The sequence below is a fragment of the Gastrolobium bilobum genome, unplaced genomic scaffold (assembly GCF_033153095.1).
Source record: "Gastrolobium bilobum isolate Gb01-03AN ecotype WA unplaced genomic scaffold, APGP_CSIRO_Gbil_v1 utg69714, whole genome shotgun sequence".
Classification (NCBI taxonomy): Eukaryota; Viridiplantae; Streptophyta; class Magnoliopsida; order Fabales; family Fabaceae; genus Gastrolobium; species Gastrolobium bilobum.
In genome coordinates, this window is record NW_026897650.1 from 1 (window position 1) to 15311 (window position 15311).

Sequence of the window (15311 nt, forward strand, 5' to 3'; positions counted from 1 at the left end):
TCAAATCCAGAACCAGGAGATACTCTGATCCTGTACCTGGTTATGGGGGAAGAGGCAATAAGTGTTATCCTGATCAAGGAAACTGGTAAAGGCCAAGAGCCGACCTATTTCATCAGCAGGGCGTTGCAAAGTGCAGATGTCAGATATCAAAAGCTAGAAAAGGTGGCATTTTCTTTGCTGATCACGGCTAGAAGATTGCGGCCATATTTCTAGGGACATCAAATAATAGTTCGGACTAATCAACCTATACGGCAGGTGCTACACAAGCCGGACCTGGCAGGAAGAATGACTAATTGGGCAATTGAGCTCAGTAAGTATGATATAACATATGAAAGTCGGAAGGCCATCAAGTCACAAGCTCTGGCCGACTTCATATTAGAGCTAACACCGGTGAACCCGGAACATAACGAATCTGGGGATGCATAGAAGGTCTACGTAGATGGATCCTCCAACAATAAAGAATGTGGAGCTGGAATCATACTCGAAAGCCCAGAAGGAGTGACAATAGAACACTCTCTGAACTTAGGATTCCCAACTTCGAACAATCATGCAGAGTATGAAGCTTTGATAGCCGGATTGATGCAGGTTAAAGAACACAGAGCTAAGAAGGTAAAAATCTTCAGTGATTCGCAATTGGTAACTTCACAGATAGAAGGAAAGTATCAGGCCAAAGGCCCTCTATTGATGAAATACCTGAGCAAGGTTCAAGAGATGATGGCCGATTCCGATGAAGTGCAAGTTACTCATATTCCTCGAGGGGAAAATTGCCGAGCTGATATCTTGTCTAAATTGGCAAGTACCAAAAATGCAGGTAACCACAGAACCGTTGTACAACAAAGTATAACTATGCTGAGTTGCGTGATGATCATCACCTCGACAAATGACTGGAGGCAACCCATAGTGGCATACCTTGAGAAAGGAATATTTCCATAGGATCGATCGGAATCCAGGAAGCTGGTCCGAGATGCAGCACAATACACAATTGTGAAAGATCAGCTGTTTAGAAAGGGGTTGCATCTCCCCATGCTGAAATGCTTAAACTCAGAAGAAGCAGAATATGTTCTGGCTGAGATACATGAAGGAATCAATGGACATCACATGGGAGGAAAAGCTTTGGCCCTAAGGCCCTCCGAGCTGGTTATTATTGGCCGACTATGGAGGCAGACTCTAAAGAACATGTCAAGAGATGTGACAGTTGCCAGAAGCACGCCAAGCTAATTCTTTCACCACCTGAAGAACTAAAATATATCTCGGCTCTATGGCTCTTCTTCAAATGGGGAAAGGATTTGCTAGGACCCTTCAAAGCTGCTGAAGGACAATTAAAGTGGTTGATTGTAGCTGTGGATTACTTCACAAAATGGATAGAAGTAGAACCAGTCACCACTATCACCTCGGCTAGAGTACAAAGGTTCTTTTGAAAGGAATATTGTCTCCAGATTTGGAATACCGGCTGAGGTGGTAACTGGTAATGGAACGCAGTTTGCAGATAAAAGGTTCCAACAATTGATGAAAGACTTACAAGTCATACATCACTTTGCATCTGTGGAGCACCCACAGTCGAATGGACAAGCTGAAGCAGCAAACAAAGTAATTGCAGGAGGTCTCAAAAAATGGATGTTTGATGCCGAAGAAAGCTGGGTTCAACATCTATATTTTGCCCTTTGGGGGGTAGAAAATGAGTACCCAAAGCAACAGGGGAAACCCCTTTTCGACTGACATATGGTTGCGAAGCCATGATCGTGGTGGAAATTGGAGAACCCTCTTGGAAGAGATTGAATAGTGTCAAACAAGGCGAACAACAAAATAGCAAACTGCTGACTGTTGAGTTACATCTTGTTGACGAAGCCAGAGTTACAGCTCACTGCCGGGATATGATGGCCAAACAGCAAACAACAGTTAGATATAATAAAAAAGTGAGACCAAGAATCTTTGAGAAAAATGATTTGGTACTCAAGAAGGCAGACATTGGCAATAAAAACGCCAGGGACGGAAAGCTAGCTGCAAACTGGGAAGACCAATACCGAGTTAAAGAGAAGCTCGGAAAAGGAGCTTACGTCCTAGAGACAATAGAAGGCAAAGGAATTAAGAGAACCTGGAATGCGGATAAGCTGAAAATATATTACAGCTAAATCCGGGATCCACCTTCTGAGTTTTGCAATTTTTCAATTCAGTTGAAGTCTTCATAGATGAAGTGTTTTCTTCTATTAGGGATTTAACTAAAGCCGAATATGCTAGCAAATTCATGTAGTTAACAATTTGATATCAATAAATGAGGAATTTTTCTTTTTAAGATTTATCCTTATCTATTTTTGATGCATCAATACTAAATCTGAGGTATAAATGCAATTTGTCATGATGACTCTGATCAAGTCGAAATGCTCCTTATTCTGGTCTAAGCACCAAAGGGGACATATGACAATATTGTCTTTACCTTAGATAAAATTGGATTACAAAATTCAAATTATAACAAATGGTTAAGTCAGTAAAGATAAGACTGATTATTAATACAGACTTACCAAAATGGTTAAGTCAAACCAAACATGCGTCATGGAAAATGACAGAAAGCGGAATCCGTACAATGCTTTGACCTCGGCCAGGTCAAGAATATAAAACTCGTAAAATGCATGGGTTAATAATTTTTTCTGAGTTGAAAAAATCGCCAATGAATATGGGATAAAACTTAACGTATAACTCGGAAAAGCACGGGTTAAAAAAGTAAAACCTACCCCAGTTGCAACTCAAGCAGGATGGAGCAACTCAGACAAGGTTTGAAATACGTGAAAATTGCCTAAGTTGTAAACTTAGATGGCAAAGGTACAAGCCCATTTGTCCAAAAAAATGTCATACTGAATACTTAGAAGTGTTCAGTGAAAGTTCCAACAGAACACGACAGACTATGAAAATCAAATACCTAGATAAATGCATCTATGGTAAATTCAGAAAGTAAGAAATGCAAGACGTCAAATCATAAGGCGGAATATGAGAAGATAAGAAAAGCTCAAAGAGCAAATTAAAAATCGGAGTAAAACCGACAATATTCATTACAAATCAAAAAAAGGGCTTCAAAAGCCCCAGATAGAACTAGAAATTACAGAGGAAACCGGCATTCCGGACCTTCATTGAGCTTTGCCAGCAGGAGGATCTTCAGACATCGCGATCTCCTTAGCAGATTGGTTAGCTGCCTCGTCACCATCCTCAACGGCAGCACCTTCTCTCTCAGATTGAGTAACCGAGTCACTAGCGGGAGAGGCAGCAAGAGGTGGAACGATTTGATCATTACTGACATATGCACGAGCATTTAAACCAATTATATTCAAAGGCACATTCGGATTAAGTACTTGGAGTTGGTTAAGGGCATTATAGAAGGATCCGATGACCGACTTCTCAAGTTCACCCCGATAAAGTTGGGCATTACCCTCAGCTTCCTTCAAGCTCTCCTCCATTCTTTCGTACATAATCCGGAAGTCCTTCATCCTCACGGCTTCGGCAGCTTGCTCATCTCAAAACTTTTCAAAATCTGCCTTGACCTTTATCAGCTTGGCAGCAGTTTGGTCATACTTCTCCTACAGAGAGGACAAATCGTTCTTCACCTTCAGAAGCTCGGCATACGTCTTGGCCTTCTCCTCCCGGGATGCGGATGCCTCATTCAAAGAGCGAAGATAGTTCTGCTTAAGAGTCAGCAAAGGCCTCGCCAACCTGGCCATCTTCATACATCAAAGTTCTAACTCTTCCACCTCCCTGATCTGAGCAGCGGTAAGAGCGGAGGAGTTGTAAAAGGGCTCAGGAGCACAGATCGCATCCCGGAGAACGCTATTCATTCCACCCTGCCACACCACGTGTTTCACAAGCTCGGGTGGTGGAGGAGGAGGAGGAGCTTTCATTGTTTGCTGAGCAGAGGCAAAAGCACGGGCATCAGCAGCGCCCACCTTATCTTTCGTGCTGCCTGCAGTAGCAATACCTTTAGCAGTTGACATGCCCTTTGGCTTACCGGGGTCATCCTTCGAAAGCTCATAAGCTTTCCTTTTCTTCGGCAACCCGGCGGAGGTAGCCTTGGACTGGTTCAAAACCAACAACCAGCTGGGGAGCTCATTTTTTTGATTCTCCATGTCGGGTACTGCAAAGAAGAAACAGTAAGATATAACCATCAAATGCATTATAACAGATATGTGTGTATGGATTTGGGGAAAATGATCCATACTTAGTTCAGCATCAAGATCCTCCTGGGACTTGAAAAGAAGGGATGCGACACTAGAATGCTTATGCGATTGAAGATATGTACCAATGGCGATGGCATAGTCGATATCAGAAGGGCTCAACTGGGACTCTTTGAAGCTGTAGCTTGAAGAGGGAAGTTGATAATGGTCAAATGACCAGTGCAAGAGAAATTTTCCCTCCACATCCTCGACATTACAGTTATCAACAAACCATACGCTCTTGCCGGGATTTGCAGAAACTTTAAAGAACTTGTCTTTAAAACTCTTGAAAGAATCAGTGTAAACTCAAAAAAGTTTGCGACCAGGGATACCTCGAATGGTAACCCAACTTTTTCGCTCCGCCGGTTCGAGGAGTGAGCACTTGAAAAAAGAAAAAGAAAAACACAAACAGAAGCTGGAAGAGTAAGATATGCAAAAAAGCTTTAATGAAACCCCAACCATTGGGATGAAGCTGGGTAGGGGCTATCTGAAGGTGGTTCAAGAGATCAATCTGAAACTCTGTCAAAGGAAATCGGATGTCAAGCTGAGTTACGACATCTCGGTAAAAGAAAAAGAAATGGGGCTCTCCTGAGCTCCTACTAGAGCAAACCGGTTCGTCCTCTGTGGGGGACTATATCGTAGTTCTCTAACTTCCCAACAGGGAGACCTGCCACGTTGTCCAGACCCATCTCGGAAGCAGTATTTAAAACCTCATAAGTCACCCAGGGAAACTGGACATAAAAGAGGTGGAGGGATGTGGGGGGTATGATTCGGTAGAACTCGACTCTTCTACTACCTCTGGAGGAGGAGATGCCATAAAACCTAAAACAAAGAAAAGAGCTGGATCAGAAGAGAACGGACATACCTGAATCAAAAATGCTCTCAGAAGAATCACTAGAAGATGGCGAAATCAGCAAGTCGGAGATCATAATGGAATCATTTGCTCCACCAGATACGGAAGTAGATTCCAGTATATCTCAATGTCGGCAGCTAGCCAGAGTAGACTCGGCAAGAGAGTCACGTCCTTGCTCGACAAGCTTAGAACTCAAGTAGATATAAGAGTAACAAGGGATGCTCCTTGGGACAGGGGAAGAATGACGGAAATCCCGGATGGTGGAAAGAGAACTTGGAGGCATCATAGGCTGGCTAGAGGGCTCAACCCCGGGTTGGGGAAACGGATACAAAGCACGTCTGTTTGAGGTAAGACGACCCCTAACCCGGTTTGACGAACCTCTACTCTGGTGGTGCCCTGACTCCTAATTGGACATCCCGGACCTTCTCTGAGATCTACCACCACGGCAACCGCGAAGCATGGCTTCCCGTTGCTCTTCTTCGGTCCTTAGAATCCCCCAAAGCCAGAAATGGGTATCAGGAGGAATCTTTTTGAAAAAATCAGAATCCTCCTCCTTCTCCCCCTTGCAACACAAAGCTGAAGAAGGAGGGTTTTTCCCCCTCATTTGATTAAAAAACTAAACGACACTTAGATTTGAAATAACGAGGAAGGATGACGAAGGCAAGGTGATGAACACCAAAATGCCAGAGGGGAAGCAATACACAACCCCCTGAAAGTGCAGACTGTGGGTATAATGAAAAGACAAAAGAAAATCAACGAAATGGCATATACTGGGCAAACAATTCAAAAGCGAAAAAGCATGCTCGGGGACAGATGACCAAATGCAGGCATCTCAAAACAGAAGCAACAAAAAATAGAGGATGAGCGAAATACCTGTTGAGAAAGGTGAACTAGCAAGAAGATGGAGAAATGCGTTTGAGACACTAAGACTCAAAGAAATGCAGTTGCAGCACAACGCTCAGAAGGAAAACAAAAGCACGTAATAGAAGACGGAGGCTTATATAGGCATGAATAGTGACCACTGGGGTTACGAATGGCAAAGGTCAGGGCTACTGAGGTCATTACCCTTGTAAGTGGTAACCGCAGCAATCATGCGAAATAACCGCAGTAGTCGTGGCCAATAACCACAGTGATCATAGGTGGTAACCACAACATTTACGAATGGCAAAGGTCAGGGACACCGGCATCTTTATGCTTGAAAAAAGGCAATGATTAGACAACTGAAACGATGCTGCTAATAAATGCGCACGAAACACGAAAATGGCATAAAACGGCTGTGGTATGCTAAAGCACGCGGACAGTAGCACGTGGCAGAAGGGAATGAGTACCACTCATAAACCAACAAACAAGATAACATATACATAAACAATGCTCAACCGAGTTGAACGCCTGATGCTTGGGGGCAAACCGCCAGTTGGATCCCAACTGCTCAAGCACATCCATTACCCGGTTGCCCATGTAAAAGTATCTTGCCGGGTTCATGCAAAAACTCGTCGTCCGCGTAACCAATAACAAAAATCAAGAATTGCGTATAAGATATGATGCGTGGGGGCAATTCGCGAGTTGGATCCCAACGACTCAAGCACATCCCAAACTCGGTGTAAGAAAACAAAAAAGTTTTCAGGCCTTGACGCTCAATCTGCTGATATAAGGAACGACCAAAAGTTGTCCTTAAGATGAGCCACAGACTCGGAATAGGTATAGGGGCTGACGCTTGAGGGGAAACCTGTCAGTTGGGCCCTAATCGCACAAGCTCACCCCTAATCCAGAAAAAAGAAATACAATAAATATCTCACTGGGTTGATGCTCAGCCCGTCGACATAAGGGGCAAGAGACACCCCGATGGAAAAAACTCCAAAATATGAGGAGCATGCAAGAAGATTGCAAAACGTCAAAAACACAGCCTAACAAAAAACCTGAAGAGACGGACAAACAAATTCACCCCGGCAACCCGGACACCCAGGTAGCCTGGCTGAGGGGGCAACTGTTATGGACCCATATAAGGGGCCCATTAAGTGATAAGCCCCATAAGGGGCAATCCAAGATCTGAATCAGTAATGATTACAGATAGATATCCATCAAGGATACTAATCCTAATACGACAGCATAGCAAGCAGGCCAGTGTAACACCCTGTGTTAACCCGGTTTGTTAACATGTCATCGTATTAAGCCACGCTTAATTAAAATTTGTGGAATATCTTTTTCTGTTCAATTATGACGTCATTATCATTACCAAGTTGAATTATCTAATTCATTTTCAAAACATTGCCTGTACGTAAATTGCAAATAGATAGCTAACTGAAATACCTCATAAATAAATAAGTGAGTATCTAAGTCACGGATCTACAACACGTAGTCCGGACATAATCCTGATACAGTTATACAACTTGAAATAACTAAAAAATAAAGTCAAGTCAATGTGGCATGGACAAATCCCCATGCTCACCAAATAAGGCAACAACGCCCAACAGCAGTCTCAAATCAAATAATATGACAGTAAAGATAAAGCAATGTCAGAATCCAGCTAAATCATCATAATAGCATGCAATCAGCTAAGCTCTGGCCTCCTTCCGCTAGAGGTCTCAACCCCGGCATTACCTGAACTTGAAATGGTGCCCCAAACGTGGGGTTAGATCTCTAAACAGAAATCTCAGTAAGACAAGGGGTCCTCAAGGATCTTCCACCCTAAGCTCACTTACATGTGCAATATAAGTTCTAAAAGCATTAATTCAATATCAGTTCCAAAATCAGTGTAATGCAGCAAATATTCATGTCATGTGTGTTATAACTATTCTACTGATCAGAGAAATGCAGGAATACGTCTATTACCCACATAAGTACACACTTATGCTGTACCCGCCCACAGGACCACCCTATGGCTTCCTGTCTAGGCGGAACACCACATACATATCATATAACATTTGCACTTAACAGTTCAATAGCATTTCAGTAAAACAATACATGAAAACACATCATGCATATAACCATCCCCCCATGGGACATGGTGGAACAAACAATGGCTAAACCGAGGACACGAAAGCTTACCTCGCAAGCTAACTATCCAAGCCAAGCTCACACTAGCTCAATGCCCAAAAATAACACAATCACAATCTGTTTATATCAGAAATATCATCAATAACCATACTTTAAAGGTTCATTTCAATATGACAACATTTCCTTATTCGATTACATCTTTTCTAGTTCATAATTATCAAGCATTAAGTCCCTCAATTAAAGGTATCACTGTTTCCCAACAATAACACCAACTTCCTAGGCCATCAAGCCCAAATAGGGACTTTCCCACTCATAAAACTGGTTTCTGGTCATTTTCACATGTGATAATCGATTACCAAGCATATGGTAATCGATTACTAAACCAGGTAACCGATTACCAAAAACATGGTAATCGATTACTGCACATGGTAACCGATTACCAACAAAAGGTAATCGATTACCATGCGGGCAGAACTTTTCTGCATAAACCGAAGTGAAAATGGCTCCCAATGATCCAAGGTTCGGTTTTGACCCAAAACAGATGTTCATTAATACATATTAACCCTAGATTAACAACCCGAAGCTTGAATGATTACAGTTATCTCATTTCATAACACAAACAAGCTATTTTCATGAAATTTCAAAGAGAAGGTTCAAGGTATACCTATGGGGTCCTTGAACTCAGAAAAAGAAGAGCCTTTGATGACCAATGAAGTGCCCTAAGCCTCTGCCTTAGTGATGCACGAAAATCACTACTCAAAGGTAAGTTCTTTCCCTCAAAAGATTGATTCTTTAAGCTCCAATGGAGGTGGAAAGCACTCACACTCCCACAACCAAGGAGGCAGCCCACACACACTCAGAAAACAGAATCAAGAGCTCCCAAGAACACTCTCCCCACTCCCCTAAAGCTTGCTACAAGCTCACACAATGATGGAGAAGGATTTTCAAGAAAGAAAGGTGGAGTCTTTGGCTTAAAAAAGAAGAAAAGCTCTAACTTTGCAATGGAGAACAAGGTGGCAACCAAGGGAAATCAGAAACTCACGTAGGAAGGCCTCTAAATCTGACCTAGAAGTGTGTGCCCCTTGGATTTATAGGCGCGCTTAAGTTAATCGCGCAGTATTAGCGTTAATAGCTACCCTTATTATTTTAATATCAAACTTCATATTCTGAACCTAGCCATTTTTGTAGGATTTTTCATATTTTTTTTCGCAGCACCTTTTCGGTACGCGCTTTTCCATAGCCAGTATCAGTTCTGGCACCAGTTCTCATTATTTTAACTTGAAACTCGTTTTACAAGTCCTATATTTTATTCTAGTGACATATACACATTTTTCATAATCTTCCAGGATACTTTACCGGTACGCATTTATACCGAGTAGCAGAGCCGGTATCTGCACTTTTCGTCAGAAAAGCGACTTTCAACATTATTAATCACTTACCAATATTATTTAAGCCACATAATAATTATTAGGATCAATTATGGAATTATTTCCTAATTTTTCATAATTAATTAATTAATTAACTTCCTTAATTAACGGTGCGGGTTCTTACAGCCAGGGCCCTTATCAGAGGCACCAAAGGCCCATCCACGCTAACCACAGGTAACCTCTATAAATACAAGGTAAACCCTAAAAGTATGTTATGCTCTCTCTCTTACTGTTAAGCTGTCATTGTGCGCACACACACCCCATTGGCTAACGCCGTTATAATATTATGTGCACAGTGATCTGCTTGACTCAAGGGTATCTCCTTCATAGATACCTTGGAGAGGGAACTAGATCCAAGAGAAACGCACCAGCCTATTGGGCTGGACATCTCTGTCCCAAGGACAGAATAGAGAGAAAGTTTAATCTCTCAATATTACCTTCATCTCTTTTTATCTTTGTTTTCTATCTTCTATCATCCCCTCATTTCTTATCTCTCGGACTCTCTTCCCCTGTTCCCCGTTCTCCTTTCTTTCTTCTCTTTTATTTCATGTTGTGTTCATGTTAGCAAAAGACTGACCTGAAAAAATCTTGTTGAATCATGTGTCAACTCACGAATTAAAATTAACCTAGGTTAATCTTCTTATAGGTTATTTGTATTATGTCATGTTATAAATAGGTTATTTATGTCTTGTCGTATCATGTCAACTCGCATGATAAGTAATATAGTTTGGGGCTGATAGGTTATTTTTGTCATATCAATCTGTATAATAAATAACATATTATGAGTTTGTGAGTTATTTGTTTCATGTTGTGATTAAAGTTTTAACCCAATTTCAAATATGTATTGTATTCATGTTGAACATATTTATTTTCGTATCGTGTGGTATTCATCCAAATTGCAACCCCTACTAGTGCCAAAGCAAGAAATCATGATGAGAATCGTGAAGAACAATTATGTAGTGGGACATTGCTATATAAAGAGGGCTGGGAATAATATTGATGATGTGAGTGTTTTCTCTTGTGGAAAAAATGAGCACCTAAAGAGCACAATAAATATCTAGAACACAGTTTAATCAATTAAATTAATTAAATAATTACTCAAAAAAATTCTTAATTTAATATTTGATTCGATATTAAAAAATTGATTTGGACAATTCTGACGAGTAGCTTTCATGTCTGGGCAGGTCTGCTCGCCACATCAATTCTTATCATGATATACTAAAATAATGTAACAAATAAAAATAATATACAGATAACATCATAGTTCTCTTTGCCTCTCAAAAATTCTCTTCATTCACGGGAGTTCCTTCTCAATTAATTGTGATTTTTTTTCAATTTGTTTGTATGCTTTGGTAGGAATTTTTTCTTTCTATTTGGTACTTCCTTTTTCCCAAATTGAAAAAATGTGATTCTATTTAAATTTATATCTTTTTGCATAATTCCCTTTAGATCCTGATATTTTTCTTTGAGTAAATACTTTTTTTTGGTCATCAGCAAATTTTACAATGTCCGCTTTAGTCCCTAGCAAATAAAAAGGCTCATCATGGTTCTGAAGAAATTCAAAATGGATCCATTTTAGTCCTTTTGAAGAATTAATATGGATCTTTTTTGAATTTGTGAGGGACCACGATTTCAACTAAATTGGTCCATTTTGAATTTTTTAGGGACCACGATAGACCTTTTTATTTGTTAGGGACTAAAGCGGGTATCGTGAAATTTGTTGAGGATCAAAAAAAAGTATTTACACTTTTTCTTTTTATAGAAGTGATGTTAGTGTTACATTAGCACCGAAAATGAGCTCCTTTCTTTATTTAGAAGTGATGTCCATGCTAGCGTAGCACCGAAAAATGTCTCCTTTGGAGTGCATCTTCTGTATTACAGACGCACCAATATCTGGGTGTGACGGTGTATTTACATTATGTACTATTCACAGTACATAATGTAAAATACAAAAATAACTTTTCTTTTTCTCTTTCCAATGACGTAGCACGTTTCTATAGATCGGTTATACCTGCTCCCGTAATATACTATATTTTTCGCTGTTGTGGAGTGAGGAAAGAGCCTGCGGAGACGATTAATTTTTTTTTTTTTCAAGTTTATACAAACTTTTAGAATTAATTATTTTTAATTTTTATCATATATTTGAAACTTGCCCTTCTTTAAAACTTGTAAAAAGACTTTAATTATAAGTATTTTTTTATTTTTTTCATCACATAAATAATTATAATTTTAAAGAAAAAATTTACATTATAATTTCATCTTTCTTTAAAAAAAATTCATACTCCGCCATTGCATATAATTAACATTATTAGAGTGACTAGACTCATTTAGAAACTTGTTTACGTGTGCTATTGGCCTATTGTATAACTCCTACTCGTCCTACATAGCCGTGCACCTATTGATCGGTCGAAGTAATGTTCTCAGTTCTTATATCTTAAATTTACACTAGATGCAATTTTGTACAAATTCAAACATTAATAATCATTTTGGATCACAAAACTTTATCTTTTCAAAATAATTAAGTTAGACATTGCTAGTTGAGGAGGGGGGGAAATTAAACTTGTCATCTGTTGATTGAAAATATCACAATTTATGCTCTACTAAAAAAGTTAGTGACATAGTGATAAATGAAAACCAATAACTAATGAGATATACAACTTATACTTCAAACATGGCTAGCATCAAACATCAAGAGCATTAACATGAAACTAAATTACACGAAAGATCATACAATCAATCTACAAAGTACAAACTATAATTAAGTAAACAATATTTAGGGAAATGGCATAAACTTTTCAGCTAAGTTTCTCACTAATGATTCCTTCAAGTGAACCTATCATACCCACTACTGTCACAAGAAAGCAAGCAAAGCTAAATGTCCTAAGAACAATCCATTTTCTTGACCAAGCTTCAATTTTCTGCTGTACAAAGTACATCTCTACTGGGAAATATATAGCCAATGGCCAAAAGTTTATGGCTCCTAACACTCCAAGAACTTGGTTGAAATAAGGAAACAGAATTGCAAGTCCAGTGGTTGAAATCACATAGGCTGTTCTGAAACAGAACCTGAAAATATTTACCTGAAAGCCTGGCAATAGAGGCAGTTTCACTGTGTAGAAGTTATTCACAAAGCCACTGTTGGGGAATTTTTTTGAACACCATCTATCAGCAGTGCTATATATTGGTTGACTGTAAATCTGATGAGAAGAACATATACATGAAGAACAAATATTAATAGTTAGGTAACATGAAGTGAGAGTGAAAGAATACATATTGCTAATAAAATAGTTTCATTATAGTTCTATTTGGAATCATTAAAGATTGTAAATGATTTAATATGAATTAACTTTGATAAGTAAGACTAGTAGTACCTGATATCCTCCCACCAAATGAATAATAATGCAAACATTAGCCAAGTCAATAAGCCAATAAGGCTCATAAAATCCAAAACCCGTTAAGAGGTTTCCTGGTGTTGCATTTCCAAAAGCTGCATATCCGAAGCATCCACAGCAGAGGTAGAAGAATGTTGTAATGAAGATTGCAATCATGGAGGCCTTTTTCATGGTTTGGTTTTCTGGTGGAGGAGACTTTAGAGTGTCCTTTTCTCAAAAAAAATTAAAAAAATAAAATAAAATTCAATTCCGTATAGTATCAACTCAATTAAAGAGTTTAAACTGTTAGAAGGCCATAATAGTAGTTTCATATTATTTTTCTCTAATACACCCCTTCACACTATAATTCATTAAATTTGAAAGGTGGAAAATGCATAATCACTATTAAACTGTGTTAAGAAACTTCATAATATATAATTATTTATTAATAGAACTAGAGCAGTGAAAATCGAACTTATTATAACCACTTAATTACATAGACTTGTATATCATATAAAACGTCCAGTCAACCCAAAAGTTTAAGTTATTAATTGAAGACCACAATAATAGTTTTATATTATCTTTCTCAGACAAATGCAATCTTTAGCTATAAATATTTTTTATCTGCCTTGCATCACCCTCTACACACCCAATTTGAATATGAAATGTTAAGTACCTGTATCTCAAGAAGGAGGATCGAGTATGGATAGGAAAAGGCTATGTCACCAAGTGCTTGGAAGATTAACCATATTTTGTCAGCAATGTTAGCAGCTGGTACTCCTGTTACACTCCCCATAATTCTTCCATTTTCTGCAAGTACAACCAAAGTCCTATTAACCATTGTTATCCTTCAGCTCTCTAATTCTAAGTAAATATCATAATATAGTTTGTCTCTTCATGCATAATTCAGCATTTCAACTTTTTGGCCTTCATTGTTTTAACAATATGGGTTTTAGCCTTTTAAGACAGTAATATTATTCTTTCTTCATCTTGTTGCTTTAATCATCAGAAAGCTTGAAATTGACAAATAAGCTGAACCTTAAATTGACAGCAAATGAATATTACCTATGACTGTTGATATGCCTAGTCCTAGTCCAATGAAAGCGTATGTAAAAGACATAAGTGCAGCAACAACTGAAACCCATGCCATGTTGTGGAGATCTGGTATGAATGACATTACAACCTGAACAAGTCCAAACAGCATCATATACAAATTAGCCCCATAACTACAAGGAGCCTGATGCCCTTCCTTGTGATAACAATTTGATCTCAGAATCGCCCTGTATTAGTAGAATAAACATGTGTCACTCACTACCTTATTGCCAAAAAAATAGAATAAAATCAATAAGCCAGTCTCTCGGATATCACATAAAAAAAATAGTAAAAGTGAAAGAAAAGGGTAGTCTTCTCATTCCATGAGGGGTTTAAGAGGAGAAGTACCTCAAACTGGTTGCTGTGGTAATTACATAAGCAATACAAGTCCCATACAAGGTCAAAAATTGAAGGAAACCAGCCACCCATGTCCTTCTAACACCTAAACTAATACAAAATGCAATTAGAATTTGTGGTAGTTCATAAAAACACATATCAGTGTCTGGCTAGAGTGATTGTACAAGCACATGGGAAAGAGTTCAATGTGTTACTACCAAGATAGACTCTAACAGCATCCATGTAAGAGTAGTTTCTTTTCCCAGTTACAGGATCAGGAATTCTGTAACAATCAGATAGGAGGAATGAAGAAATATAAGTAGCAATTGCACAACAAAGCAAGGCAACTGGTCCTCCAATCCATCCTAATTGAGAAGTACTCCACGCAAGAGACAGAACACCAGAACCAATAACAGCTGTGATGATATGAGCCACAGCACTCCTTAAAGTTCCTGGCAGAATTGATGGCAAAACCAAAATTCAGATTCAAATTCAAATTCAAATTCGAAAGAAAACCAAAAAAAAACTGCATCTAGAGAATTTTACCCGTCCTTTTGGCATGCCCATCATCATCATAACCACAGCTACCACTTCTAGTTATTTCCAGAGAATTTTTCACATCCATCTTTATCCAAGTATCTCACTCAATGAAGCTTACTGCATCTACTTGAACTCAGAAGTTAATACCTATGTTGGGGAACTACCTAATTGATAACTATGTACTTGGAAAAGTACACTTAATTTTGTGTGATGTTTTGGAACTGATAATATTGTGTCCTTCTTATAAGCCTAGGAGAACTCAACTAAAGTTAACTGCTTGAAAGAGCAGCACATGATTAGCTGCCGAAAATAGTGTAAATTAATCTGAATTATGCTTATTAACATGTGGTGTGTGTCTTGTGTAATGTTAATAACACGAATAAATCTTTAGTGTTACTATAGTATCAAAGATTCAGCGTTACTCTCGTTCATTTCTTGACACACAGATAAAAAATAACATGTTATCTGAAAAGATAAAAAATAACATAATAGCTGACCCGATGAT

At 38.8% G+C, this 15311-nt stretch overlaps 1 protein-coding gene across 1 annotated transcript; it reads right to left on the reverse strand.

Annotated features, from left to right (window-relative positions):
* Positions 1-12146: 12146 nt before the first annotated feature.
* On the reverse strand, positions 12147-15033 carry LOC133308971 (probable amino acid permease 7). The gene is made up of 7 exons (XM_061509702.1): positions 14813-15033; positions 14485-14718; positions 14279-14372; positions 13904-14118; positions 13515-13648; positions 12839-13066; positions 12147-12664 (listed from the first exon to the last, which is right to left on the reverse strand). The coding sequence occupies exons 1-7, from the start codon at positions 14889-14891 to the stop codon at positions 12263-12265; spliced, it is 1386 nt and encodes a 461-aa protein (XP_061365686.1). The 5' UTR covers positions 14892-15033; the 3' UTR covers positions 12147-12262.
* Positions 15034-15311: the final 278 nt, after the last annotated feature.